Source organism: Chelon labrosus (genome assembly GCF_963514085.1).
Source record: "Chelon labrosus genome assembly, chromosome: 3".
Taxonomy (NCBI): domain Eukaryota; kingdom Metazoa; phylum Chordata; class Actinopteri; order Mugiliformes; family Mugilidae; genus Chelon; species Chelon labrosus.
This window is the reverse complement of record NC_140339.1, coordinates 15,106,155-15,133,875: the sequence shown is the minus strand read 5'-3', so window position 1 is coordinate 15,133,875 and position 27,721 is coordinate 15,106,155. Positions and strand designations below refer to the sequence as shown.

Here is a 27,721-nt window from a genome sequence, read left to right as displayed (position 1 = left end):
AGCAGGACCTAAGTGCAGTGACTGTGGTGTTTAGTGTATTTCTTTAATGACCATGACCCAAAAACCCAAGTAGACAGAAAAATGCAATTTATTTTTATTGATTTATAATTTCTCACTCCGATGAATCTCAGGATGAGACTCATCTGCAACCAAATGTGCACAGCATATTTTAAAAACACGATTTCATCACAGCCATGACCACAGTTAACGTGTTTTAGTCTTTGCTACAATGGAGAGAATGCACACACAGGAGACTGAAGTCGCTGGGACTGTTTTACTCTCTAATTTTAAATATTAACATGAATATTCAGATTATCTATTTAGCCTGTCTCCACCAGATTTGTACAACATGTTCAGAGCTATTTCTGCTCTGGCCAAGGTCTCAAGAGATGAAGAAGTACAATTCCCTGAGCTGTAGCTGTCAATTAAAAAACTTTTTTGCTCCCCCAAATTTCTTGGAACAATTCTTGATTTTCTTCTTCTTATTATTATTACTATTTTTTGGCAAAAGAAGTCCTGCCATTTCTATAGGTACAAAAGTACAAAAAAGATTCATTAAATACAAAATGTTGTAAGTTACAATAAGTAGGTTAAGTGCTAAAACAGCAAAGCCCACCAATCAGTCCCTCTCACATTTCTCCTTGATGTGCAGTTTTCTGTAGAGTCACATAAGAAGAACATGACACAAGGATGTAAGTACTTGGCCCCCAATCTAAAAACAAAGCTGTTTTTTTGTTCCAGTAAAGTTGACATTTTGTTGATGCAAAGTATTAACCCAAACCTTGCTAAAAAGGTAACCAAAAGAGAAGCAGTTTGATGGATGATTTTAATGTAAGTGGCTGAATCTAATGTTTCAATACAGAAAATGCTTAACAGGTCCCTTTCCCTACACCCATCTAGCCACTATCCCTGGAGATGAATGTGTTTTAAGATGTTTTTTTAGACATTGCAATTTGTGCTACAAATTTCTGCAGAAGTTAGGAAACACAAAATAAAATAATCCTCCAGGAATGTCTGCTACCACTTTTCTTTTTCAGTGGTTATGAACTCAAAGAGCAAAAAGAGTGCCATCAGAGTAATCTAAATGCAAATATATAGTTTCTTCATAAACAGTTCCTGAGATGTATTCAAAAAAATAAATAGAAATATAAATTCTGTATAATACCACCTTTCGGGTCTAACATGCTACAACCATTACTTGATGAAAAAAAAAAATACGCATATAAAAAAAATGAAATGCAACAGACACAGACCATCAACTGTGAAAGATGAATGGCATTTTTGCACTGACACACAGCTTTAGGCTGAGCTGCGCTCCAGGTTCACGGGGTCGGGATTCGACTCCACATGCAATCTAAAGAAGGAAACAGGAACTGTGTCCTTGCAGCTTTGACTGATCACAGGGTCGGAGGTCAAAGATAGACTCATAGTGGTCAGCATTTTGTAAACACATCCACAGAGCCCTTATCAAAACACGCCAAAGAACAGGAAACCTTTCCCTCTCAAAAACAAGAGGTGTCTCACGCAACATGTGGCGGCTGCTGAGAGAATGAACCTACAGCTCACGCACAGTTCAGTCTCTCAGATGATGCTCCCAAATTTGTTAAAAGTTGTAGACAAACTGTGACAAAGTTTCAGTCATTCATTCCCACATACACTATGCCTTAGCCTTAGCCCCTACTCTGTTATGCTGTGTGTAGAGGGATAACAAATTTGCATCCAAAGGGTGAGTGGTAGCTGATGCCAACTTCTTGGTAAACCCGCTTAGGGATGCCAATGTCACAGAGGTAGACTCTGCTCTCTCTCTCTGATAAAGGCAGTGGCAGTCCTAAAGAGAGGATCCACTTTGCCTCCACAGTCTGATGCTGTTCGCTGACTGGGGGATCAATACTTAGGACTGGAGCCCGGTTCTGGTTGGCCCAGTCAGCAGCTGATTGGTACCAAGACTGCTCTCTAAGCAGTGGGTTCTCATGGCAGTCCAGGCAGTTGATGACCAGATCGACTGGGCTTACGGGCAGGTCTGAGAAGCAGGAGGAGAAAGAAAAGTTAGTTAAAATCATGAGAGAAAACGGTTTGGTTCATGTGATTCCAAACCGGGCACAAGAAAAACTACAGGAAAAGCCAAATCTGATTTCTGTAATTATAGCTTGAAATAAGTAGAGATTTTGTTGACCCAGAGTGTTCTGAGCTTCCAAGGATCAAATGGATCATGAGAGTTTTAAGTGGTGTGACTCCACTAGAGGGCAGCATTTGTCTGTGCTGTTCTGTTTCAACAGAACAACATGAAATGATTTTTGCACAGGGACTTGTCTCTAGTTTATCATCTTGATCCTTTACATCTGAATAACTGAAACCAGTATGGACAAGGATTTAATCACCCAAATACTCTGTTGGTGCGTGTTACCTTTCATACTGGCCACCTGCTTGCCACTCGTCCTGCTGAAGAGGCTGACCTCACTCGTGACGGCCTCCTGCATCTTGACGAAGTTGGGCAGGAACAAAAAGACCTCCACTTCATGGTTGGCCAGGTGTCTACCGCAGCTGATGCCTTGGGCTCCCTGGATATGGGGCCCGCACAGAAGGACCACAGTGGGTCTCTGGTGGACATTTTTTGGGGTGAGCCTGGGGATGTTTGAGAGACGACAGAGATTTCTTAACAAAATGACCACCAGTGACTACTTCTTATAAGGTACCTGCAGACGCTGCTCACAAGCTCATTTTCTACCCATCTAACCCAAGTCTACTCTACTGTACATATAACAATGTAATAAGAGCTAGGTTAAAATATAAAAATATGTGCCACTCACTTCAGATTAGATAAAGATTGCCCCAAAAAGCTCTTTAGAAAACATTAACAAAGGTTACTAACCATGAAACATTGACAAAGCTTGTGTAAAAAGTAAAATATCTGTAGAGTTGGGCAATTTCTTGGTAGTGTGGCATGTTTACAACTTCAAAATGTTTTTGTTGGGTTTACTTATATAAGAAAAGAACCATAGCCTGTGACATTATACACAGGTGGTATCATTACTTGTACTTTTTAGGGGTAAAGTGAAAAAGCCAATAAAAACAACAAATAAAAGAAACACTAAAGGTTACATAAAACGGGGAGAAGGTCATCCAATGGGAAGAGGAAGATGTTTTTTTTTTTGTTTTTTTTTTAATATGATAATTACTGAAGACTGAAAAAAAAGCCAAGATTTTGGAGTTAGATTGGTTTAGACAGTTTGAACTAGGATGCTATTTACGATAGCTCCTCATGCAATGAAAAAATTAATTGGAGAATAATTGTGTAACACAGATGGTGATCTTAGTAACCTTCATCTGTTACTGTATTCATTCTTACAAGCAGGTCGTACTCTACTTTGTAGATTTTTGTAGAAATGCAGCAGCCCACCAGGAGATTCTTTATTGTGATTACGAAAACTTTGAAGATGACAGTATCTGGATAAAGCCCATCAGCTATGTAATCATCTTGTGAAAAGGTTAGTTTTCAGCCTGCAGACATGAAGGGACACAGTTGTATTTGCAGTCACCTACAAAATAGGCTGCAAATGGGTGGCATTAGTTATAAATTGCTGCTCATATGTGCAGGCAATTATTTGGATGCTTAAATAAAGGCATGTATATCTCTACATGTCTGAATAAGGATTGACCGAGTGAAGAATGAACTGGGTGTCTGTTGGATGTCAGTAAAACAGTGGTACACCACTTCAGCGTCTGTGATCCTGGCACCACAATACAAAATGAAACCTGATCTGAGCTCACAGGTAGTCCCAGTGTAAATCTGAGACGCGCAAGAATTACAGTGCTATATTGATAAAAGGATCTGAGACAATAAACCAGTTTGTTATATGAGCCACAGCGCTCGTGGTTCTTTGATCTTAAATAAGACTTCACTGCTCATAATGGTGTAGGTAAACAAAACCAAACCGGACTGCTTCCGTCTATTAAGATGTTCTTGACCTGCCGTGCTACCGCTCAATGTAGCGCTTTTCTGAGGAAATAAAGCTCGAGGGGAAGGGGGGCAAAGGCTAACACCATCAAACCTGTGTAGAAACGAAGTAGTAAAAATGATTGCCATGGAAACAGGAAACATGACTTGAAAACAGTAAGTTGACCAGACCACCTCTGACTGTATAACTACTGAGATAGGGATGTTTGTCTCAATATTGGCCACTTTTCTTAGTATTATATAAATGAATAACTGTATTATTTTACATGCTTACCAGACATGAGATTGGTAACTCAATTATCAATAACTGACCTGTTTGGCCCACCCAGCAGCGTGAGAGCCATCTGACTGGAACAGACACCTATCGTCTCCAGCCTGCGCTCCAGAGACAGGCCCCAGCGCTCTGCAGCCGCTAGTAGACGCTTGTGAAGTTCATAGGGCACGCTAGGAACCACCAGCCCCGAGTCTGCAGAGTGACAAAGTGAGATTAGTGCGTTAGTGTGCCATTTTGCACTGTCATGCCACATGTAGCAGAGCCTCAGGGTTTTGAGGGAAATAAAAACATCCTGCTCTAGAAAACCATTTGAAGAGACCTTAATTAAGTTAGTCACAGAGATAAACAAATAATTGACGTCATTATCATTCCTCCATTGCTGTCAAAGTCACGTCAAGCTCCATGCCAAATCTAGGCAAATGAATCTCACCTTGGTTAGTGGTAAAAATATTCTACTGATTACTTTACCGTAAGAGCACGGTTGACATTTTGACACAGTGGGATGCAGTAGCAGGCTGACATTTTGGGATAATAAATGATTCAATGGGACAGCTGAACACTTTTTAAGAAAACAAACACAAAAAGTATCATTTTCTGATGTGTAATACATCTTCATAAGTTTTGTGGCAATTCATCATCATCAGTGCACCCTGACAACTAGAGCTGGAGCAGAAGTCAAACTCAGAAACCTGGCCTCTAAGATATATTGGTCTACAGATAAAGAGCTCTGAGGATCTCAGGGGGTGGAGGTTACGTGAAAAGAAACAAATATCTTCATGCGAGTAAACTCTCAAACCCTTGGGGGAAAACCATTCCTCCTCCTCCTGACCTGTTCTTGTTCTCATCACGGAAGATTCTCCATTTCCTCTACTGTTTGTCACTGCTGTGTGTGGCAACAAAGGGAAGATTGGCAGCCTTTACAAAACATGACAAATATGAGGCAGTGAGAGTGAGACGCCTATTCCCCACGGGCCCCGAGTTCACACGCACCACCACATGGCTTTTGACCAAACCCTAACCCTCAGCTGTGGGACGGGGTAGCACTGGGCTGGACCCCCCACACTGGCTGCTGTCTCAGTCAAAACATACAGCAGGCTAGCGTGACAAAAAAGGGGACAAACATCATACACATATGCACACCTGCACCTGTATCCCGACAGCTTGTGGTGAGAGATTGGGCAGGAATTAACGTGGGAGAGGCATGCTGGTGACGGGGCTAGAAAACAGAAGGCATTTAGTTTCTGTTGGTTCAAACTTCAACCCAGTCACGTATACCTCAGATATATGTGATATATGATAACTACACATTTTAGTAGGGATTTGTCATCTTGTTGCTTTCAGTAGTATTTTATCTATGCAAATGTGAAATGCATTTTAAAGGAGACCTTGTTAGGGAGCTTGTTCATAATGAAAATGGCACAAAACTGTCAGCACAAACTCCTATTAGGGGCAACAAGAAAGCAATGCTGTGGCTTTGGAAAACTTTTTTTTTTTTTTTTTTTTCACAGTCGCGTTTGCCCGATAAACATACACAGAGTAAACTACCTTTTCTTGCAGGGACAGTCAAATAAAGCTTGTTACTAACAACAAGATGACAGTGCTGAGGCAGTGTCATTGATGCTTTGAATACACTGCATCAGATGGATGAAACACAAAAGGCATAAAAGTGAATGATCCACATTACCACAACAGTAACCGAGCTTGAGGTGAATGCCTGAGCGACTGACTGATGGTCAGTGTTTGAAGGCCGCTTGTACGGGACAGAAATGATACAAAGTGCATATTGCACGTGCAAAAAGGTGAAGCTGCAATTTTACACATGCTAAACAATAGTCTAACAATTTATTGGTCTCTGAAAGATCTCACGAGTGCATAAAACACGACATGCCCACATAATCATTTCGGTAATGGTCCCTCAAATTTGCTCACTTACATTCTGCAAGTTCGTATTTATTACCAGCCAACATATACACATACTAATACATTTGAAATGAGCTAATCCTGTCTGATCCGTTGATTGTATGACCAGACAACTTCCAGAAGAACAGAAGTTGCTGGGATGAGTCCCTTGCCACCACAAGACAGTAACAGAGAGTAATAGAAAGGTCACATGTCTTTCGAATCGTGCCTAGCTCCCCAAAGGTAGAGTTTGTTACACCTTTTTGTTTCTTTTGAGAAAAACGCTTAAATCCCTTTTTTACACTGACATCATGTCTTGTCCACCCCGACCTTTTCATGACTATTCCCTTCTTTGTGTTTCTGAAATACTTTATTACATAACGCCAGTTCAGTCTTTTATGACTGAACAAACTGAAGTGTGTGGAAACCTTAAAAGAGGCCGTGCTAATCCTCAGCTGTCAGTTCCCTGTGGCACATTAGAAGGGTAATGAAAGTCAAGCTGGGGGAACTGAACGGCTCAGGATCCCTTTGATAAATAAATCTGCTGGGAGGCAGTTAAGTCCTTAATGGCCTCCTACAGATCACTGGCCTGGTAGCTGAGAACTTGGGTTGCCTCATTGGCGTGCACAAATTCACAATGACACACATGCACACACCTCATCCTACATCACAATCATGCACGCAAGGTAATGTACAAACACATATACACCCACAACTTTAAACCCAGACATGCAACGCGATCAGTGACACGCACATTCTGCCACACCACACACACACACACCCTCATACACAAGATAATTAGATATAAACACGGAGACTCATGCCGTGCCTGAGTGAAATTTAGCTTATCTCTGTGTTAGCCCGGCTTCCCTCCCACTATTCTTTTATTGATACCGCACTAATATATTTCAGCAGCAAATAGAAATCTGGAACATGCCAATTCTCATGTGAGTGATAAGTACAAGAAAGTCAACTGCTTCTTGACATGCAAAGTGCTGCCTTGAGTGCCAAGCTTGGGGGAAGTGGGAGAAGCACTACTATGCACTAATTGCTTTTCAGCCACCCCTCTAGGTGCACTTCTTAATAACTCTTGCTGAAGTTGCCGCTACCAAAACTACCCCCCCCCACACCCTTCCACACGCCATCGCCTCCTCCCCGACACTCTCTCACACATGCAGTGATTTATGCACACACCCACTCTCGGTGTGGCGTGAAAACAAACTCAACAGTCAACTAGCTAAACCGGGTAGCCATGAGTATACAGCAGCACTAAAATAAACTGAGCTGGAAGCAATCCTTCAAGCATGACAAGGAAACCGACGGGACTGAAAGCAATACACGCTGCTTGGATATGGGCCATGTGTGACTAAGACTTTTACTGGGATAGGCAGGGTCAGACAAGGCTGTTCCAGTGCTCTCTGCTCCACCACAAGAGATGCAGAGGTAGCACGATGGCGTGCAAATTCATGAAAACAAAAACAGTCATCCTAATGTCGTTGGTGCCCACAGTTTATTGTTTGTGCCATGTTGAGTGTCCTGTGAAGTTTATCTTCTGCAGGTCTGACTACCGAATTGCTCCAAGTACACTTAATATACGTGACAGTTTGCAGTATTTTTATTTTTTGATTTATGATTCTGTGCATCGGTATGTAAACTTTTCTGCAGTTTAAGAACTTTGTTGCAAGCTGTCAAACCTCGAGTGCTGGCCTTCTCTTTGCATCACAGCAGTTTCAGTAGAAGGTCATTACAAACATAGTGGTGATAAATATATAAATAAATGGCTGATTAGGAAAAGTGTTGCGTGCTGTAGCGATTAATTAACGTAACAAGTGTTGATCGTGAATGATTTAACCTAAATGGCTTGTGCTGACTGGAAACATACCTGTAATTATCTGCAAATGGTTGCTCACAAGATCTTGGAGTGCAACCAATTTAAAGATCTGTAGGCACATGAACAAACTGCTTGTAAGCGCGCTGGAAAGCAGCGCTGCCATATTCTGCTATTCGCATCTGCTCTAGAGAGTCTCTGTGGAGTTCTTTTCAGCATGCCCAGCAGCAGGAGCCGGAATAATTTAAGGTGAATGTAAAAATTGCGAGGCATATTCGATGCATTGTTGCATCCAAGTTGTAATAATAGAAAAAACGGGGCTGTAATAATACCAAATTTACTTTATGCATATATGCGCATTGTTTTCTTCAAAGTAATATGGCATAAATAAATAAAAAGGTTAACCAGCTCACGTCTAACTTGGTTGTACTATGCGTTGTGGTCTGACTTGTTTGTGCTGAGGTTTCACTACAGGAAAACAAGATAATAGCAGAACTAAACTTACACAGACAATGGTCTATAGAAACAGGCCTGTCAAATTCCCATGTCAGTGCCAGTTATGTCAACCTAATCTACAGCTGGGTACTTTGTTTTGGTTTCTGTACTCTCCTATTGTTGATTTATCTGTTTTTGGCAAAGATTCCAGGTCAAGAGCACTGCGGTTTGTTCCTGCTTCAGAGGTGCTGTTTATGTAAGGTTGTGCGGCGGTATACTAATTACAGAGTGCAGAGGATGGGGATTATGATGACAGCCCTGGGAAGCAGATCTGCCTGCACGGTAAGGAAAGGAGACTCTGCCTGGCAGATGTCTGCTGAATGGTGGGCAGACGCTTCCACTGAGCTCTGCTGTGTCTCCGCAATCAGACACAGACAGACAGACAGCCTGTGATAAAAATCGAAGCACCATCAGCTCTACAACGTCCCTTCACCTTTCAGGTCTACTGCGTAAGCGTTATTGTGTGCCATTCACTTATCTTGTCTCCATATTAACCAGTTATGCAACTCTCCCAGAGTGAGCTAATGTGAGAAAGGACAGGCTCATCATTTCTGTCGGCTAATACCAGAAGGGGTGTGGGAGGTCAGAAGTCGCGCCCATGATAAACAGTAACCAATGATAACCAGTCTGCCCTAAGGTGAACTCCCTCCAACCAATGGGGGAAACAAGCCTCCCGTCCACTGTGAGCCCCTCTTCATAGTCCATGTTGTTTTTCGTGTTGTGTTCAATAGAAAGAGAAGCCGCAGCACATTCTTTGCAATACTGTGGGGTCTATTTAGTGGCCAGTATCAAGAGTATAAAAAAAAAGTTAAATATATTGCACCTTTTGGCAAGAACTGTTACTGTGCTTCCCAGTTGTGCTTGTCAAAACAGCGTTATTATATAACCAGATGGAACTCCTGGCCAAAGTTAAAGCGCAGTGGAAAAAAACGACTCTCTCCAAAACAAACTGTGTTCACAACGTCGGGACATTCACTGATAAAATGCCCCGAAGACAGATTTCATGTTATTTCATGTTAACTATCGAGTGAGAAATTAAGGTAGGGTGATGGTGTGCTATCATCTTGGAAAGAGATAAATATAATAGCTGGGTGGGAGAAGGTGTGATAGCAAGACTGTCAATAACACCTTAATTATTTTTCTGTTCTCATATCATACTGTATACAAAGCCTTGTATAAATCTTGCACGCACCCAATTCCCCTCTGGTATTTTGACAAGAGTAGTCCCTCTCTCCATATTTTCTTTCTAACCTGCCAATGGCTCTGAAGGACAATTGTTTCTTACTTAAAATCTCTAAATGGTGAAAAACTGATTTTTATTTTTTTTTTATTAAAACCCAGCCACATGATTAAAAAGCTAAACAGTGTCTGTGTTACAAAATATTTTCCTGTCCTGATTTGGAACTCTATTGAGTGTTTACAGCTGCAGGACAGCGCATGCCGGACCTTCACAGAACTAAATACTGGGCAGCTGTCTCAGTTGTGGTAATGAACGGGACATGTCAGTCAGAGTCATGGTGTGTTTTTTTTAATAGTTCTAGACAACACTGTAGCTCAAAGTGGCACACAGGATGATGTTATTTCCGGCTGTGACAATGATGGATTCATTGTTTTTTTTTTAGTTTACATTTACTGGTGGGGTTTTCTGTGGAATTAACTAACAATAGAAAAAACACTGCCTGGCCAAAAAAAAAAAGGTGCCACCAAAAAAAAAAGAAAAAAAAAAGGTCACGCTGTAATATTTCACTGGACCACCTTTAGCTTTGATTACAGCACGCATTTGCTGTGGTATTGTTTACATAAGCTTCTGCAATATCACAAGATTTATTTCCATCCAGTGTTGCATTAATTTTTCACCAAGGTCTTGTATTGATGATGGGAGAGTCTGACCACTGCGCAAAGCCTTCTCCAGCACATCCCAAAGATTCTCAATGGGGTTAAGGTCTGGACTCTGTGGTGGCCAATCTATCTCTGAAAATGATGTCTCATGCTCCCTGAACCACTCTTTCACAATTTGAGCCCCATGAATCCTGGCATTGTCATCTTGGAACATGCCCGTGCCATCAGGGAAGAAAAAAATCCATTGATGGAATAACCTGGTCATTCAGTATATTCAGGTAGTCAGCTGACCTCATTCTTTGGGCACATAATGTTGCTGAACCTAGACCTGAGCAACTGCAGCAACCCCAGATCATAGCACTGCCCCCACAGGCTTGTACAGTAGGCACTAGGCATGATGGGTGCATCACTTCATCTGCCTCTCTTCTTACCCTGATGCGATGGTTCCCCACTATCCTTCCAGTGTCTAATAATGCGTTGGACAGTTCTTAATCCAATTTTAGTAGTTTCTGCAATCTCCTTAGATGTTTTCTCTGCTTGACACATGCCAGTGATTTGACTCTTCTCAAACAGACTAACATCTTTTCCAGTACCACTGGATGTGTCTTTCGACATGGTTGTTTAGGAAATGAGAAGCTACTCATTGCATCAGTTGGGGTTAAATAACTTGTTCAAAGCCAGGCCGTGTATAAAATATCTATAGTTTTTAAGGAAGTCAACTTTGGCTGGGAAACTGCAATAGACATTTTGGTTGACAGTTTCTACAGATTAAAGTAGTACAGCATGAAGTCTGACACACAGCTTGCATGTGTGAAACCATACTAATGCTTTGTGGTCAACAATGTGATTCTACTATGTCTTTGAAACTTTAGACATAAAATATGACAATGCTCTACTGCGCCCTTCAAAGGGACCAAGAAACATAAAAGGCCTTGACCACATATGTGAGTGTGTATGCATCTTCTACTCACCAGTACAGTACTCTTTACCCCCATGCTGGGGCACTGTTATCTGTCTGTATGTAACTGGCTTCCCCTCCAGAATATTCTCATCGTGCCGATAGGACAGAGGCTTCTGCTCAGCATGTGTGCTGTGATGCTGTGCTTTGTTTCTGTGGCTACTGCTCCCATCAATCTGGGAAAAAACAGCCGCCTTGTCGAACAGTGCCAGGTTTCCCTCAAAGTCAAAGTCAGTGTCCAGGTCCTCATCAGTCCCATCACCAAAGCACTCGTCATCCTTTGCCCTCACTGGTCCTCCAGCGCCTCCATTTCTCAGATTGCTTCTCCTTGGTGGGGCCTGTGTGGGCCCTCTGCTGTTAGATGAACCTGCAGGCACTGGAGAACACAGACTCAGATCATACATCACAGAAAACACAGATTTGTGTTTTCAAAATTGACAGAGATTTAGGACCAATTCTACAGATGGGACATTGCTATTCATTATAAAAAATAACAATTTGAATATCCCATTGCAAATTATTAGTAACAGGCAAATTATATAGAATGTCATCATAAAAATACAGAATGAGAAGGATCACATTCTTATTAAATAACAGATTTATAACACTGAGAGCACATTCACACTACCTTGGGGGTCATATTAAACATACAGAAGGTATTAAATCGCACTAAACTGACACTTATGCACTGAAAGAAACGAACACATTTCTTTCATCTGAGTAGATAAATCTGTACCTTTATCACTTCACATTTAAATACAGTGAGCCTACTATTATTCATTATTTCATAAATGCATGCATATTCCATTAAGAGGTCTGCAGGTGCTTTATTATGCCACTGCAGCCCTTATTATACAGCTCATAATGGTTGAAGCGATAGGAAGGGTTTTGTCTCAGATGATACAAAACAAAGTAAACACATGGACACTGCGCTGACAGAGAGCTGTTGAATGGGTGCTTGTAGTGTAGTGTAATATATCATTACAACTGCTCAGCACTCCTGCTCTCTGTGGTATTTAGTTATAGTAATGTATTGCGTTATAATTTCTACTATAATGGTTGACATCTATGAGTCTATATGAACCATTTCAGTTCTACACGTAGCCTAATATGCTGAGAGCAGTTTTATGCCTGTAAACAAATGTTTTATAATTATTATTTCACTTTGACAATAACGATACGGCTTTATTCGGAATGATATATTACACTGTCATGGTGTATTATGCAACAAGCCATCAAAGCGGGATATTGACAGAAGGGACTTTTCGTGACAAACTGTTCAGCTTCAATGTGGGGAGACCAGTTGTGAAATGAAGGCAGGCTTATCCACTGAGGATAAAAGAAGTGGAAAAATACAGTAGCGTCTAGGCAATCTTTAATTAGATGTTAATTAGATGAAATCTAACTCAAATTAGTTGTTTACTGGCTGCTTAACAGTTGCTTTTGGGGGCTTTTAAATAAGGGTGGGAAGGTCCCTTAAAAAAAATATCTGAAGCCATTTGGCTGAAAAATTTATAAATTTTAAATTTCATCCCACAGCAAACAAAGACTTTTAAAAATAGGAATTAAAACACAATTTCTATTCAATCAATTATGCTTGCCACACAACAATTGACAGAGAAATAATGAAGAAAGATATTATTTCTGTTCAACGGATCCTTTACGAGCAAAAGTGACAAATGCTCCCATCAAATTTAATTTTGCTGAGAACATTTAATAAATAAATTTAAACTCCGAATTTCATTCACAGGAAGATAATCCAACAAAAATCTGCAACTTTTAATCTCTAATACAGAGTGCAGTCAGCTGTATAAAAAGAAAATTATAACACACACACCTTGTAGTATGGATACACTGGACTAAACCATTTAAACTGAGGGTGTAAGACAGGGAGTAGGAGGCTCTTCTTTGGGTTGCCACTGACCTATTTTAGCTTTAAACATACATCGGTTGCACGTGTATATTTCATCTGTCACTACTACTCACATCGTTTTCACGTGAAATAAGCTACGAGCAGTCATGCTAAACAGTAAGTCACTGTGTAAATGGTATAATCCACACACAATAACATCCTGCACTGAGCAGTTTCGAATTCTGACGAGATGGTTGTAAGTCCTTTCAGCGGGTGTAGCTCTGACTGCTTCTTATCCTCTCACGGTTGGTTACCATAACTGAGAACACAACACCGCTGACACACAAAACATACAATGGCCGACCGAGCAGCACTCAATAAAGTTTACATACATGTAAGCACAAACAAAAAAACAAAATGAACCAAGTACAAGAAAAAAAGAAAAACTGGAAAAACCTGGCCTTCAACCCCAACCATCCACAGCTCTCACGCTAACCAGGAGACAGAGAGGCACAGTCGCACGCTACTGTCAGTGTGACAGCTAAGGTACTTTGGCCTCTCTCACGCAAGACACTGGAAGGCTCAGTTATTGTACACTGGCGCTGATACAAAGCTGCAAGCAAACTGAGACCTAATTTGACACCTGACTCAATATTAAAATACAGTGTTGCAACCACAACTGCAGTGACAAACAGGACCCCCTTTTCTTGGTCTTTTTTTGCAGCTTCATTCAGCAGTGAGGTGGTGTGTGAACATGCAATTAGCGTTTCCACCTCTGTCCTGACCAAACATTATAGCGTCTAATTCCCCCTCAACACAGATGAGTCAACAATGTCTTTATTTACAAGGAAGTGTTTTGTCATGCTATGAATCAAAAATTTGAATGAACTGGGCTGAGCTCCAAGTCAAACAGGCTAATGAATAACAAGTACCGTAGACAGTGAATCTCAGTGATTTGGGTTTAGACAAATTTACCACCACAAATTAGCACGACAACAGAGGCCGGGAAGATTCCCAAAAAAAATATGGGTTATGGTAAAATTTCAACGTAAAACACTTAGTGCTTAAACTGAAACAAGGCCATTAATTAGGCAATATTTCTTCTTCTTTTCTTTTTTTTTTTTAAAGTCATCTCTGTGGTTGTAATTAAACTTTCTCATTTCGTTGATGATGAATATTCTGTTACTAATCTGTTTTCACATAAAAACCAAGCACTGAGATAGGAATGTGGCAATAAATGAGAGACTGACAGTGACAGCGAACGTTTTATTTGCTGTAACTATAGACCACAGGGTTTAAATGCAATGCGATGTCAAATGCAAGAATAAAGTAAGCAGCGTTAAAAACCTTCGTCTCAATGGAAGAAGGAGCAGCTAGAGAAGGTAGTGGGAGCAGAACTACAATGTGAACAGTACGGATAATAAATTCACTACTCCACACAGACACACAGGCCTTTTGCTGGTCTGAATGACTCAACCAGCTGCGAGAACCTGAACTTAAAACATGAATTTATTCAAGTTTTTCCTCGTGTCTGTTAACAAGGCTTTTAAAATGCACAGGCGTCCCCAATCAAACCGTGAAACTCTCAGAGCAAATTTGAAGCCAAACAAATCACGGATGCAAAGCAAAGCATTTGCAAGGTACGTAAAGTTTAGACATTTTCTGAAGCAGGGGTTCATGGGAAAACACCAAGAGGTATATGATTTCCGTCCGTGTACAGCGGTACAACTTGCTGGTTATGGGAACACTTTTCAAAAGGGCAAAATCTGGAGTTACTCTTCCAAAATGCCTGTTTAATGAGATCTGCTTGGGTCTAATGGAATTCCACTGTGCTTCTGGAGACTCATGCATCACCCAAAAAAGAAGTCAGGTTTTTTTAAATTCACACTGTACTTAGAGCTAAACAGTGACCCATTATTAAACGGCAATCTCATTTCCTACTCCTCTTGAACCTTTTTACCGGACACCACCTCTGCCATGTTTGACTTAGCAGGGAGATCCACTGCATCAAAACAAAGGCTCCTTTTTCTCATTAAGTCGTTTCAGGAAGAAAAAACTCTAATCTGCATGTCATGGTGAAATTAAAAGCAGATCAGACAGATCATATCTGCCGAGCGCAATCTAACAGTTTGTCACTCATGTTTTACTATTATTTCACACCAGCATGCACCACAATATGTGCAGTCTTGGGGTTTACAATCACCGCTGTCTGCGCTGTCATGTTAGATCAAACAGTGTTTAATGTTTTGACATTGCGGGTACCCTTCACTGTGCAATCTGATTTGAGGCTCACATTTCAGTGAAGATCGTATTGTTTTCCATCTTCCTAAAGTAAATATATAGTGCAATCACAACAATAAAGAGAGACTTCGTTGCTTAAGTATCACGAGAGAACTGTGATCTAAATAAGTCAGAGTTAATTCACAATTTATATTTCATTTTCAGACCAGCATTATTCCTACTCTCCCAGAAAGATCAATTGTAGATATTCAGAAAGCATTTCTGGAATCTGGGATCTTGTGTAAGCATCAGCCCACCCTCCCTTTCATTCTTTGTGGCCGGGGGCTTCTTGGGAGCATGGCATTGCGTGTGAAAGGACCAGCCCTGCCCAAGCCACTCAGCACTTTGGCCCCATGCAATTTGGGCATTAGCTCCCTGGCCACCAGCCTGAGAGCTGGAGATTAAAATAAAAACCCAAAAGGTAAACATTGCTTCCACAATTGATATCGCTTTGGCCTTCCGAGCACACTGGGACAACATGGCTTCCTGTCGGGGAGGGGGTGTCGGTTTCCTGTGCTGGCCAGGAGCGAGTGAGAGAAAGGAGATGGGGAGAGAGAGAGAGAGAGGACAGGAGGGCACCGAGGCACGAAAGCCAGGCTTTACATAACTTTCTCTTTAGGAGCAGACACGGAGAGGGAGGGGGAATGTTTATTGATCTTAGTCACACACATATTGTAAAGAGGAACTTTGGTACAAGCGTTTAGCACGCTATGGGAATCTTAGAGGGGAGTAATAGCAAGGAACTGTGAGGTACCGAGCTCAAGTTTCTTCGCTTGAAAAAAATGATACAGGAGGAGGAACAGAGACTGGGTTAACAACTTATGATCCTGACTGATTTACTCAGTAAATTAAATAGACTGGGGTCCTGTTGTGCAAGTTTCAATCTCCGTGCTCGGGGGGGTAATTTATAAGAATATTACACAGTGTCAGAGGCCAGTTTCTTGACCTCTGACTCCTCCATTGTTTAGTGATCCTGAGTGTGAAAGTGAACTGATCTGGCAGAGGCCACAGAGCCATCCAAGCAGACTTCCTGCTGACTAGATGTTGACTACAGGAAATGCTGTTTTTAACTTTATCTAATCAGGAAGGTTGAGTAACACATTCTGATTTTTACAGCTACGTGTACAACCTGAGAAGGGAGAATCCAGATTAGTCCTTCAGCATCTGCAAAGCAGCACAACTGTGATGGCAATTTATTATACATTTTAGATATGAAATATGAGATTTAATCAAAAACACTAAAAGTTATCCTGAAGTTATCACTTGTTTAAAAATAGATTTGCAAAACTGAGGGTTTTATAATTAGCTTTACAACAGTTAAAATGTAAAAAGCAGATGTGTGGCAGTACTTTGAATATGCAAGATGTGTCAACTAGAGGTATAATATTGTATCTCTGATACTAGTGACAACATATGTTTTGAGAAAATCTCTTTCATAACTAAAACTGTTATAAAAAATGAAGTATTGCTAAATGAATCAATACTGATTCAAATCAGGATCAAAACAGTTAGGGAAATCAGTAGCAATGCCCTGCTCTAAAAGACACCTTACTATAGTACGACACAAACTATTGCACAGCAATAGTACAGAAGTGAATCCAGCTCTCTACTGCACAGTCTAAGCTGCAATATAAACAATAATATAAACTTGACAATGGTTAGGGCCACTCTGTTGGACCGCATTCCTGTTCCTTCGTCACTGGTTTCTTTAGACGAGTGCACAAGATGGTAGCATAAAAGTAAATATTGAACACACGTTATCTTAATTGCATCAGTTTTATTCCTTTGAAATTCTTTCTCACCACCGCCAAGCAGTGACCAAAGCATACTGAAGCCCGGTCAGGACGCGGGAACTGTAATGTTTTGTGAATCCCACATTTGATACTGGGACACATTCTGTGGCTGAAAATGAAACTAGTCCCCGACAAATACACAACTTGCGGCTGTTTGAGAAATAACAGTACTGACTTGTTTCAAGAAACAAATGAGCTCTTAAAAAGATTAAATTAAATATTTTTGAAGTTTTAAAGACTAATTTCTTGAGAAATTCGGTGTTGTTCACGCTGTGAAATCCAGATTGTTTCCAGGTGTATTTTAGAAATCAGTCTGTATAAATTGATGGCTTTAAATAATAATAATAATATTTGGGTTAGAATTTATTAATGGGGACATCTAACATTTTTCCATGTAATGGAGTTTAACTACTGCATACAAGATGTCTCCTACATCATTTAAAGTTCATTTAAAGGTCACAAGGTCACACATTACGCTGGAGTTTTTATTGGAGTCATTAACATACAATGAAATTCCAGAGACGTCACACTGACCGAAGCACATTTCTGTGGAGGAGGGCTATAAAGAAATGCCTGCAGCCTGGGAAACAATGAAGTGTGTGGAAAGTAATTAATCATCTGATATCTCAGAAATTCAAAGATTATTTGATCCGTTGTTTCTATTGTACAATCAAGAACAGTGACGTTGAGTGAGTTTGCATTTTTGCCCTATTTTTAGTAGCAGCTTTCCGGGAGTCATAAGAGCGATTGGGTAATATGTGACACTAATGTGTGTCAGATTTTCCTTCAGTCATTGAACAATATCAATTTTCCGCTCTTCAACAGAAGAGTACTGTGAGGCCATCGCAGTGGTAAATTCCCGTCATAGAGTAGAATGTGGCTCTCAATAGGTACTCTGTAACAACAGACTCTTTCTGCGATTTCAAAACTAGGAAACTTCACCGAGTCTCAAAATAAATAGCTTTTCCCATCTCATGAAACCTACGTAAAACTGTATTTATATTTTGGAACAACTGTAAAATACCCTGACACTCCTCTTTTATCGTACCGAACAATCATAGCCTGGAAGACACCCTGAAGTTCTCCAGTTCATACAATTTCTGTGGGGGAATTTCACTCTATGGTTGCCCTGTTCGGGACAACAGAGCCCAGCAAAGATCTGCCAGGTCAATCAAATCATTCGGGCGGGCTTCATGTGGTAATGGACGGAGGAGTAAAGTAGTCATATACGTCATTTGAGCACAGTTTTTTTTACAACAAAATGTCTGCCGTTGTTGTTCTGTTGTTGTGAAAGATATTGACAGTGAAATAACTTCGGTGGACAAACAATGAACAGCGATTAAGCCCTTCAGCAAGAATCATACGTCAGATAATTTGTTGTCGGGCTACGCAGAAGTATTTTTTTCTTTGTGTTGGTTGAAGTACTCCCCATAATGAATTCCAAATGTTTCAAACTTTAGCACCTGCCTTCTTGAGTTACAGGTCACAGTCATTCCAGAACAGTCTTTTATTTGCAACTAATGCTTTTGGAAATCTGAACATATACTTGAAGACCACAGATGTCATATGAACTGATCTTTATGTTCAGCCATTACCTGCGTATTCAAGCTTTCAGCAGAATTCACCAACAAGAATTTCAAAATTATTTAGACTTTTTAAATATAACAAAGGACCAAATTATGTATTGAAACTATTTGCTGCCATTTTTTTTGCAACTTGTCAACTATACATAATCATGACTGCTTTTAATGTAATCAGTTCATCAACATGGACAACATCAGACAGGAAGAATACAATGGACTAATTAACCAATTTAAATCAAATAAAAAGTTTTTGTTGAGATGGACATTGACTCTAAACAACACCAATATTTGCTCGCTATGTGCTCCACCAATGAAACTGAAGAGAAGGGTGGTTAAACCTCAGGTCATCAGTCTACCTACCTCTGCGTAGGATGGTGATCGGGGCAGTGCTGGAATGAGAAATGTTGCCCGTCGCATGAGAGCGAGTGGTTCTGTTACTCTGGGCATGACATCCTGCTGATAAAAAGCTGGGTTCTGTTGCAGCAGTCTGCCCAGAGGTGGGTTTGTTGACCGTGTTCTGGATATCTAGGAACTTCAATTCCTTGATATCCATGGCACTAGAAGAAGAAAAAAAGAAGTCAGAATATGGCTACAGTCATGTGAAAATTGGACATGGAAATTGTTTTTGGGTATATCTGGACACAAACTAAATAAAAGTTATAAAATCTATTAATTCAACAAAAAATATCAAGAGAGATGCAATTCTCTTGTGTCCAGAAGCCAATACTGACCCTTTAAAATAACTTATTGTTCATATTTTGCATAACTGTCGACCAATCTCTGTCATCATCTTGCTGAAATGTCTGGCCACTCTTTCACGCACAATTGCATGTACTTCCTGTTCCTAATCTCCCTGTCATTATTTCAAAGGATTCAAATCTGAGCTTTGACTATGCCATTCCACAAATTTCCACTTCTTCTCTTTAAGCCATTTCTCGGTAGGCTTTCCTCTGCTCTGTGAGGCGGCAAGTCCTTGAAGCAGCAAAGAAAGTACCGTATTTCCAGGCTGATATGAAGGCCTGGGCTTTACCCCTGGCACGCTTCCCGTGCAGGTCAAATTAGTGCAATCTTGTTTTGATAGTAGATGTTCGTACTTTGATACCAATAGCAGCATGATGAAATTTTGTGGTTTTATATTAAACTGTGTGCTCTAACGCTAAATCTGAAGGGGCATTCCGTCCTGGACATGATGACAACATCCACTTCACTAGAAAAGAGAACACTAAATTCTAATTTTATGGCTTTTTAGGGTGTGATAAATTTAGGGGGGTACTTTTCCACAACGCTTTCGATGGGATGAACTTCTTCTCACATTACTGTACTGTGTATGATTGTCTAACAGTTGACACAGGGTAAAACACATAAAACTGACAACATGTGGGGCCTCAAATGTACCTAAGGAGAATCGTGAAAACACGGTGAAAGAGAAAGTGTCAGATGAGAAGGTATGTCTAGTGTCTTTCTCCTTTTATTACCTGAACGTGACCTCGGGAACGGGACACCTGGCGCCATTGTGATAGGGTTGTCTCAGTGAGATAGTTTGGCTGCCATGATCGACAGACGACACCTCTCCCTGATAAACTCCCAATGTCACCCCGCAGTTTATAGACACAACACTACCCAACCAGTTTGTGGCCATTCTGCGCACTGGGATCCTGTGCTTCAAAAATAAAAAGAAGAGACATTATGTTATATGTAATTTAAGGTGTCAGATTCATCAGCTTTAACAAACACTGCTCAAAAAATTAAAGAAACACTTTCTCAATGGGGAAAAACTTCATGGTGGACATCTACACCAAAGAGGCATAACATTATGACCACCTTCCTAAAACTGTGTAGGTCTCCCTTGTGCCTCCAAAACAGTTGTGACTCAACAGAGAATGGACACGGGCCTTCTGAGGGTGTCCTGTGGTGTCTGGTAATAGAATGTTGTTAGTGGGGGCCTTTGGGTACTATGGGTTGAGGGGAGGGGCCTCTGTGGATCATCCCACAGATACTTGATCAGTTTGGGATCCAGTGAATTTGGAGGCCAGGTCAACACCTTGTGCTGTTTTTCATGTTTTTATTTTCGTTGTTCCTAAACTGTTTTTGTGTGTGTGCCTGTGTCAGGCTGCATCCTGCTGGGGATGACTGCTGCCATCAAGGAGTGTCATTGCTAAGGGGTGGGGGTGTCTGGTCTGGTCTAGGTGGGTGGTACATGTCTAAGCAACATCCACACGAATGCTAGGTCCAAACGTTTTCCAGCAGAACACTGAATTGTCACAAGATGGTCAGTGTTATTTACTTCTCCTGGCAGTGGTTTTAATGTTGTGGCTGATCGGTGTATATTGATATGGACTGGGTAATGTGTTAGGAATGAAAGGATGCCTCATCGTTTGATGGAAACCTACAGAGGGCTGAATTCAAAGACACTCCAAAAATCAGAGTGAAAAAATTAAGCGGCAGCTTCGTCCATTTCACTGAGATTTCACTGCAGAAACTCAAAATGGTACTGAGGAGCTGGACTGCCTGTGCAACCCCTGTTGTGTCCAGGTATCACCTCAAGCTACCAGTAGCGACACTGACCCTAACCAAAGGAAAAATACTCAGAAAAGATGAGGAGGGAAACAAATGTCAGTGGCCTCCACCCGCAAAACCAATCCTGTTTTGGGGGTCTTCTCATTGTCGCCCCTGTAGTGCACCTGTTGCTAATTTCATTAACACCAAAGCAGCTGAAACGGATTAACAACCCCCTCTGCTACTTAACTGCCCAGAACCATATCCCAGACGTTTATGTGACTTGATGCTATACTCTGATTAAAAAGTGTTCCTGTAATTATGCAGTGTATAAATGTTTTATAGCCTTATAAGAGTATCAGAATGAATACATTCAAACTGGACTACTTTGGTGTTATTAAATGAGCACATTTGATTTCTTGTACATTTGTTCATAAGCACATTTTGTACATTTTGGCTTTCAGTTTTACTTATATTCTATTTTTTATTTTTACTTGTGGTTCTCAAGAGTGTTTTTATGTGCAACTGATCTACTGTGACCAAGCAATTTCCCTTGTGGATGAATAAACTCTGTCTAAGTCTAAGAAATTCCTCACAATAACTGTAATATGCTGTTGAGCTTAAAGTCAAACACTGCTGTATGTACTATAGCAATGTATCTAGAATACGGGTGACTACTACTACTACTACTACTACTACTTACAGCCTGTAAGTACTGTGAAATAATAATTTAAAAAGAAACTTTTATCAGCACTACTATCTAACAGCTTCTGCCTGGTGGATTAAAATGAAGCCTTGCACTAAACTGTCTTTATGTATGCTTCTCAACGTGACGAGCTTTGTAGAAACATTAGTTAGCTACACTTTATATAAAGGTGTTTTTGCGTGTCGCTTAAATCTGTCCTTGACAGAGTCGAAAAGTTAAAAACTAGGGTGAAATAATCTCAGTTATAACATCCATTTGAAGGCAGCATTCTCGGGGAAATCACAACATTTGTCTTTGCTACTACAGAGCTGCGTTAGCTAGCCTAGCGGCTAACATTAGCTGCGCTTCTGTCTAGTGTTGTTTTTTATATATAAATGCGGACTGTCCCAGGCATATGTGGCGATTTGAATACATTTGAATATCCAACCAAATTATATTCAGTCACCAATTTATAGATTTACCTTGTCGAGAAATGTGTCTTCAGATGTCAAAGCAAGCCAAAGCCGAAGTTGTCGTTGTTGTGCTGGTTTCCGGGTTAATACGTTACGTCACTTCCTTTATTTCCCACGTGGGTTTGTTATGAAGTTAAATCGGTTCGTGTGAAAGTTCCGTTTTGTGAAACCATTTATTTGAAGTTCGTTGTATTTGAATTAAATCTTTTTTTTTGCACATATATATTATTTTCTTTTCACAATTTGGTGTTTTATTTCAAGTCAAGCAAACAAGAAAGGATTATTATAGCACTTTTTTTTTATTTGTGTGGTTGATTAAAGGATTCCACAATTACACCCTTTACATGTTATACAATCAATGATACATTAGAAATGGAAATACAAAAACTGAACAGCCATATTCCATCACTTGAATTCTTTTGGTGTTCTGACAACTCATACAGATGCAGAGTAAAACTATGTCACCTCAAATACATATATACAAATGTCATAATTAAAAAAAAAAAAATGACTTACAAAAATCTTGATATACACACAAAATCACATTTTGGGATACAAATAGCTTCAGTGTCTCATGTCCACAGTATAATGCAAATAATTAGCTTACAAATGTGAATGGTATCATAAGATAATATCTGTTCACTTCAGAGCCCTGTGTCACAGACAAAAAAATGTAGTTTACATTGACCTACATAGTAATGTCCATGGAAGAAAAGACATTGTTTGTCCGAAAGCTGAACAAGGCAAAAACCTTTTTGTGTTTTATAGTTACTAAATAGGAGCAGCTTTGTTACTGCACAGCACAGCAGGAAAAACTGCATCTCTTTTTACTTCACTGAGTGGCACCAATCATGTGCCCAAATGTCTCTTAGCAAACAAAACCATGACACAGAATAAGATCTCTGACAATCTGCATGAAGCAAACTTCACTTTTATGCTTCAATGCCATTAGCTCAAATGTGACATCCAGTGCCTTACATTTTGAGGAGAAAGATGCTTCTTTCACTGACTGTTAACTTGGCCATGACCCTTACATTCTCAAGACTCAATTTTACTACCTACTGAGTCATACATCGTACATTAGAAATAGCTTCAGTGGTCACTCCTCACTCGCGCTGTGGCTCTCAGTTGGCAACGTTTGTGCTTCATTGTGAGACCATACTCTGGGGTCATGTCCAGTGGCTCCCCAGGCAAGTTGCAGAAGTGCAGCTTTTGGATGAGGATGGCCAAGAACAAGTAGACTTCATTTCGTGCAATGACCTCACCAATGCAGCGGCGCTTTCCCATGCCAAAAATCATCACTTTCTCTCCATCTACCTTGTTGACCTCAGTTCCATCAGCACTGAGGAAACGGTCTGGGTTGAAGGATGATGGCTCTTTCCACAGCTCACTGAAAGAGAACGAAAACGTAAACCAAACTGCACAAACAGCTCGAAACACATTAGAAATGAGACGTTTAAGCTCTTGATTCAACAAGGACAAGCTGAATGTGGGGAGACTGAGGACTATTGCCATCTTCCTTTAAAACTTTAAAATCAGTGGGGTGCCACTGTGCAAGGCCTCTGCTTTAGTAGAACTGTAATTGTAAAGTTATGAAAGTAATAAAGACACTTACGGATCATGGTTGATCTGCCACTGATTGATGAAGACACAGGTGTCTTTGGGAATGTAGTATCCATTCAGAGATGTGTCTTTTGTGGTGCTAAAAAGAAAGGAGAAAACGTCAGACCATTGCATATTTACAGTTTTCATAAATGTTCAGGTTTCTGCATTTGAGTGGCTCTGTGATACTTTACACGTTAGTACATTTTTTTTGTATCTACAAGAGATGAAACTCACCAGTGTGGGATTGTGAAGGGCAGGAATGAAGAATGCCGAAAGATCTCCAGGATGAAGGACTCCAGAAGGGGTAAGTTGTTTCGATCAGAGAGTACAGGTGTCCGATCCAGGCCTACGTTCTCCTCTGGAAATTAAAAGAGAACACTGGATGTTAGCGTACGTTGAAAAATGGAGATAACACTCAATAACCATGTTTGTGATTAAAGTCTAAGCCAGCTGTGTCATGTACTTACTCAGTTCTTGATAAAGCCTCTCCTGTATCTCTGGGTAAGCCACCAAATACATCACTGACCACGACAGGGCAGTGGAGATTGTGTCAAAACCTAATACACAAATAAATAAGATCTGTGAGGACTCTCTTTAAAAAAAAAAATACATAAATAAAAAAATCTGTGACAATTTATTATCAGATCATTTAACATGTACAGAAATTTCACTTACCAGCTCCAAACAGGTCATTGACAATTCCTACAACCTTCTCATCTGACATCTGCACATTGGCATTCTCGTCTAGCTTCCTGTCCTCACAGTGATCAATGAGGGAGTCTGTGATGTCACGGATGTTGTCCTGAAACAAGATCATTCAAACACATCAATACAGCTCAATAAAGTACTGAAACGCTGAAAGAGGAAACAGTGTCTTCAAAAACTAAAGATAATCTATAACTTAGTGCGAGGTTTACCTTGTTGAAGGTGGCATAGTGCTCGCTGACAATCTTTTGAACAAAAGAGATGAAGCGGTCATTGATGCTCACAAACTTCTTCATTGTTTTGTTTGGCAGGTACTGAAGAATAGGGATGAAGTCTGCTGGGTTGCCACTGCCCACCACCTGGCCGAATTCATCACTTAGGTTGACCAAGCTCAGCAGCTCCTGGTCATGGTGGTCGTAGCGGCGGCCGAAGCACATGCCACAAATCACATTGGCAACAGAGACAACTATATAGCGGAAGGGGTCGAAACTACCATCAGCCTTCATGACGGTGTCAAGCTGCTGGATCAGGTACTTGGCCTCTTTGCTAATGTGCTCCTCCAGCACACAGGAGTACTCTGGGGTTGTGCCCTCCAGGGTGGAGAAAGAGCGCAGGGCACTGTAGGCCAGCTTTCTGCGGGCGCGCCAAACACCAGCTTGGTCCGTACTGAAGGCCAGACTCTTGCCCTCGCTGATAAAACGGAAACTGTACAGGTCAGGTCTGCCAGCGAATTCATCGCCCTGTTTGATGAGAGCCTGTCGAACCGTTTCATTGCCGCTCAAAACGACGACAGGACGCATGCCGATCTGGATCTGGAAGACATTGCCGTAGCGCTTGCCCATCTCGGTGAGACTCAGGTAAGGTCTGCTGCCCACCTCGAGCACGTTCCCAATTATAGGCAAGGGCTTTGGACCAGGCAGCCGAGAAAGCCCCTCAGGAATTTTATCTTGGAAAGACTTTATGATCAGGTAGACCAGACACACCGTTACCACGGCCACCAAACTCTCAGACACCGACAGCGCTCCAATGAATGGCAGTATCATTAGCGCCATGATGCCAACTTTTTTTTTGTTTTGTTTTCTGGCTTCTGCACAACCTGTAAATTAAATAGGAGGGGCATTAGAGCAGTGGAGACAGTGGAGGCAATAAAGTATTGTGCAACATCTGCACCTTAAAGTTCGAAGCAAATGAGAAATCTGACATGCGTTTGTTTGACTTCATGTCTTCACATGCTGCACAAGACTCTTTACAAGTGGTAATCTATGCAGAGTACTATGCTTTAAAGCAAGTGCAAGTTTATATTTTTATTACCACCATGTTATGTAACACAAAGATTATTAAAACGTGCAAATGCGAGTGAGAAATTCACGTTTGCTAAAGTTATTATATTCAAATAATCTCCACTCAGCACACTCAGCTACTATACCAGTTATAAATCACTCAGTCCTCTCATGCATATGGATGTATATCAAACTTACCTGTGTCGAAAGGTGAAGAATGAAGAGAGCTGCGGTCCGAGACTACTTTTAAGCACTAAAGTATCGTTTAGAAGAATTATTTTTCGAGTTTACTCTCTTAATGTCCCTTAAGCAGAGATGGACTCTTGCTTTATAGTGCGCTCCGCAACTTCATTGGTTGCTGATCATGACGTAATCTTTCTCTCTCCCTCTCTCTTTCTCTCCCTCTCTCTCTCTCGCTCCCTCCCTCTCTTCCCTCTCTCTCTCTCTCTCTTCTCTCTTTCTGTGTGTGTTTGTCATGAATGAAGTTTGGAGAGAGAGAGAAAAAAAAAAACCTCACACGTCCGCGCGCATTAGTCGTTTGTAGCAGACTGAGCAATTCGGCGTTTGTGTGTTTTTTTACAAAGTCTTGGATCTTGAGGGTTTTACAGCCTAAAGCCCCTTTTATGTCCATTTTATTAGAGACATATACGGCATAATAGCCGTCAGTGTATAATTGCCTCCGCTATAAAACAATATCCTGTAGTATATAACAGTGCTCGGCTTAATGCGTGACCTACTGTTCTGCAGGTTGATTTGAAAAAATATTTGCAGCACTGGCTTACACTTTTGTGCAACGCTTGAAGTGTATATGTGTTTAATCGTTTTAATTAGTACGATGATCTTTGATCGAGCTTTGATTCCACTTGTGCCAATTTTGTGTTTGCCGGTTCAGATCTGTAATCCCCCTGACTTTCCTCTCATGCAGAGCTTGAACCGGTTGTAGAATAAATAAATCAAATAAGTTTCCCACTGGGACTTAAGTTTTCTTAAATCGTGACAGTTGATGACAGGCTGATACATCTCTGCTGCCCACTCAGTGTTACGGCTCACCTGACCCTTTGCTAAGACGATATTTTGATGGGATGAAAAGTGAATCATTCATTTTTAGGAAGCGATGAGATAGATTTCAGAGAAGAATGATGTGTTTAATGTATTACGTGGACTATGTCAGGAATCTTTTATTATCTGGAGATAATGGGATATCACATATTACCATATTTTCATAGTGCCTATTTAAGTGTCATAGTTTCATGCTTGGCTGCCAGACTCAGTCCCGAGTGCGCACAGCACTAAAATCCCTGGTTTGGGGTGAGATCAGGAGTTTGTGACAACCTTCACAGCAACCTCGCATGCAGGTTTAAGTCCTGATAAAACAGTCAGATGCCATTGCGTGCTTGTACCTGTTAGCTCTCCGCTGGAGTTAAAGATTGACCAGTTGCGTGAGAACGCAGTGATCAAACCCTCACCTCCCCTTTGAAGAGGATGCTGGGGAGAGAGGGAGGGAGCGGGGCAATCAGGCAGCACGGCTGGAGTGCAAGGGTAGATGAGTTCAATTCCATTCCTCACCGTAGCCTTTTCAACCTTTTGTAACCAGATTGTTTTTGAGTAGGTATTTGTTCAAGAGTTCTGCTTCATGTCCAGAGAAAGCTTTGTGCAGAGACAGGTTATCTGATGGCTTTATCTGATGATGATTGAATGTTTTGGAACCTTAAAAATCCCAC

General features: G+C 40.8%; 2 protein-coding genes across 2 annotated transcripts; both read right to left on the bottom strand.

Annotated features, from left to right (window-relative positions):
• Positions 1–70: 70 nt before the first annotated feature.
• LOC311485852 (enhancer of mRNA-decapping protein 3-like) lies at positions 71–22,493 on the bottom strand. Its single transcript, XM_084541515.1, has 7 exons — positions 22,420–22,493; positions 20,232–20,416; positions 19,117–19,313; positions 11,262–11,624; positions 4,268–4,421; positions 2,405–2,622; positions 71–2,020 (listed from the first exon to the last, which is right to left on the bottom strand). The coding sequence occupies exons 2-7, from the start codon at positions 20,393–20,395 to the stop codon at positions 1,686–1,688; spliced, it is 1,431 nt and encodes a 476-aa protein (XP_084397641.1). The 5' UTR covers positions 20,396–20,416; positions 22,420–22,493; the 3' UTR covers positions 71–1,685.
• A 203-nt stretch (positions 22,494–22,696) lies between these two features.
• Positions 22,697–26,312, bottom strand: cyp1a (cytochrome P450, family 1, subfamily A). The gene is made up of 7 exons (XM_084575061.1): positions 26,199–26,312; positions 24,933–25,816; positions 24,691–24,817; positions 24,483–24,572; positions 24,250–24,373; positions 24,026–24,112; positions 22,697–23,800 (listed from the first exon to the last, which is right to left on the bottom strand). The coding sequence occupies exons 2-7, from the start codon at positions 25,770–25,772 to the stop codon at positions 23,503–23,505; spliced, it is 1,566 nt and encodes a 521-aa protein (XP_084431187.1). The 5' UTR covers positions 25,773–25,816; positions 26,199–26,312; the 3' UTR covers positions 22,697–23,502.
• Between the last annotated feature and the right edge of the window lie 1,409 nt (positions 26,313–27,721).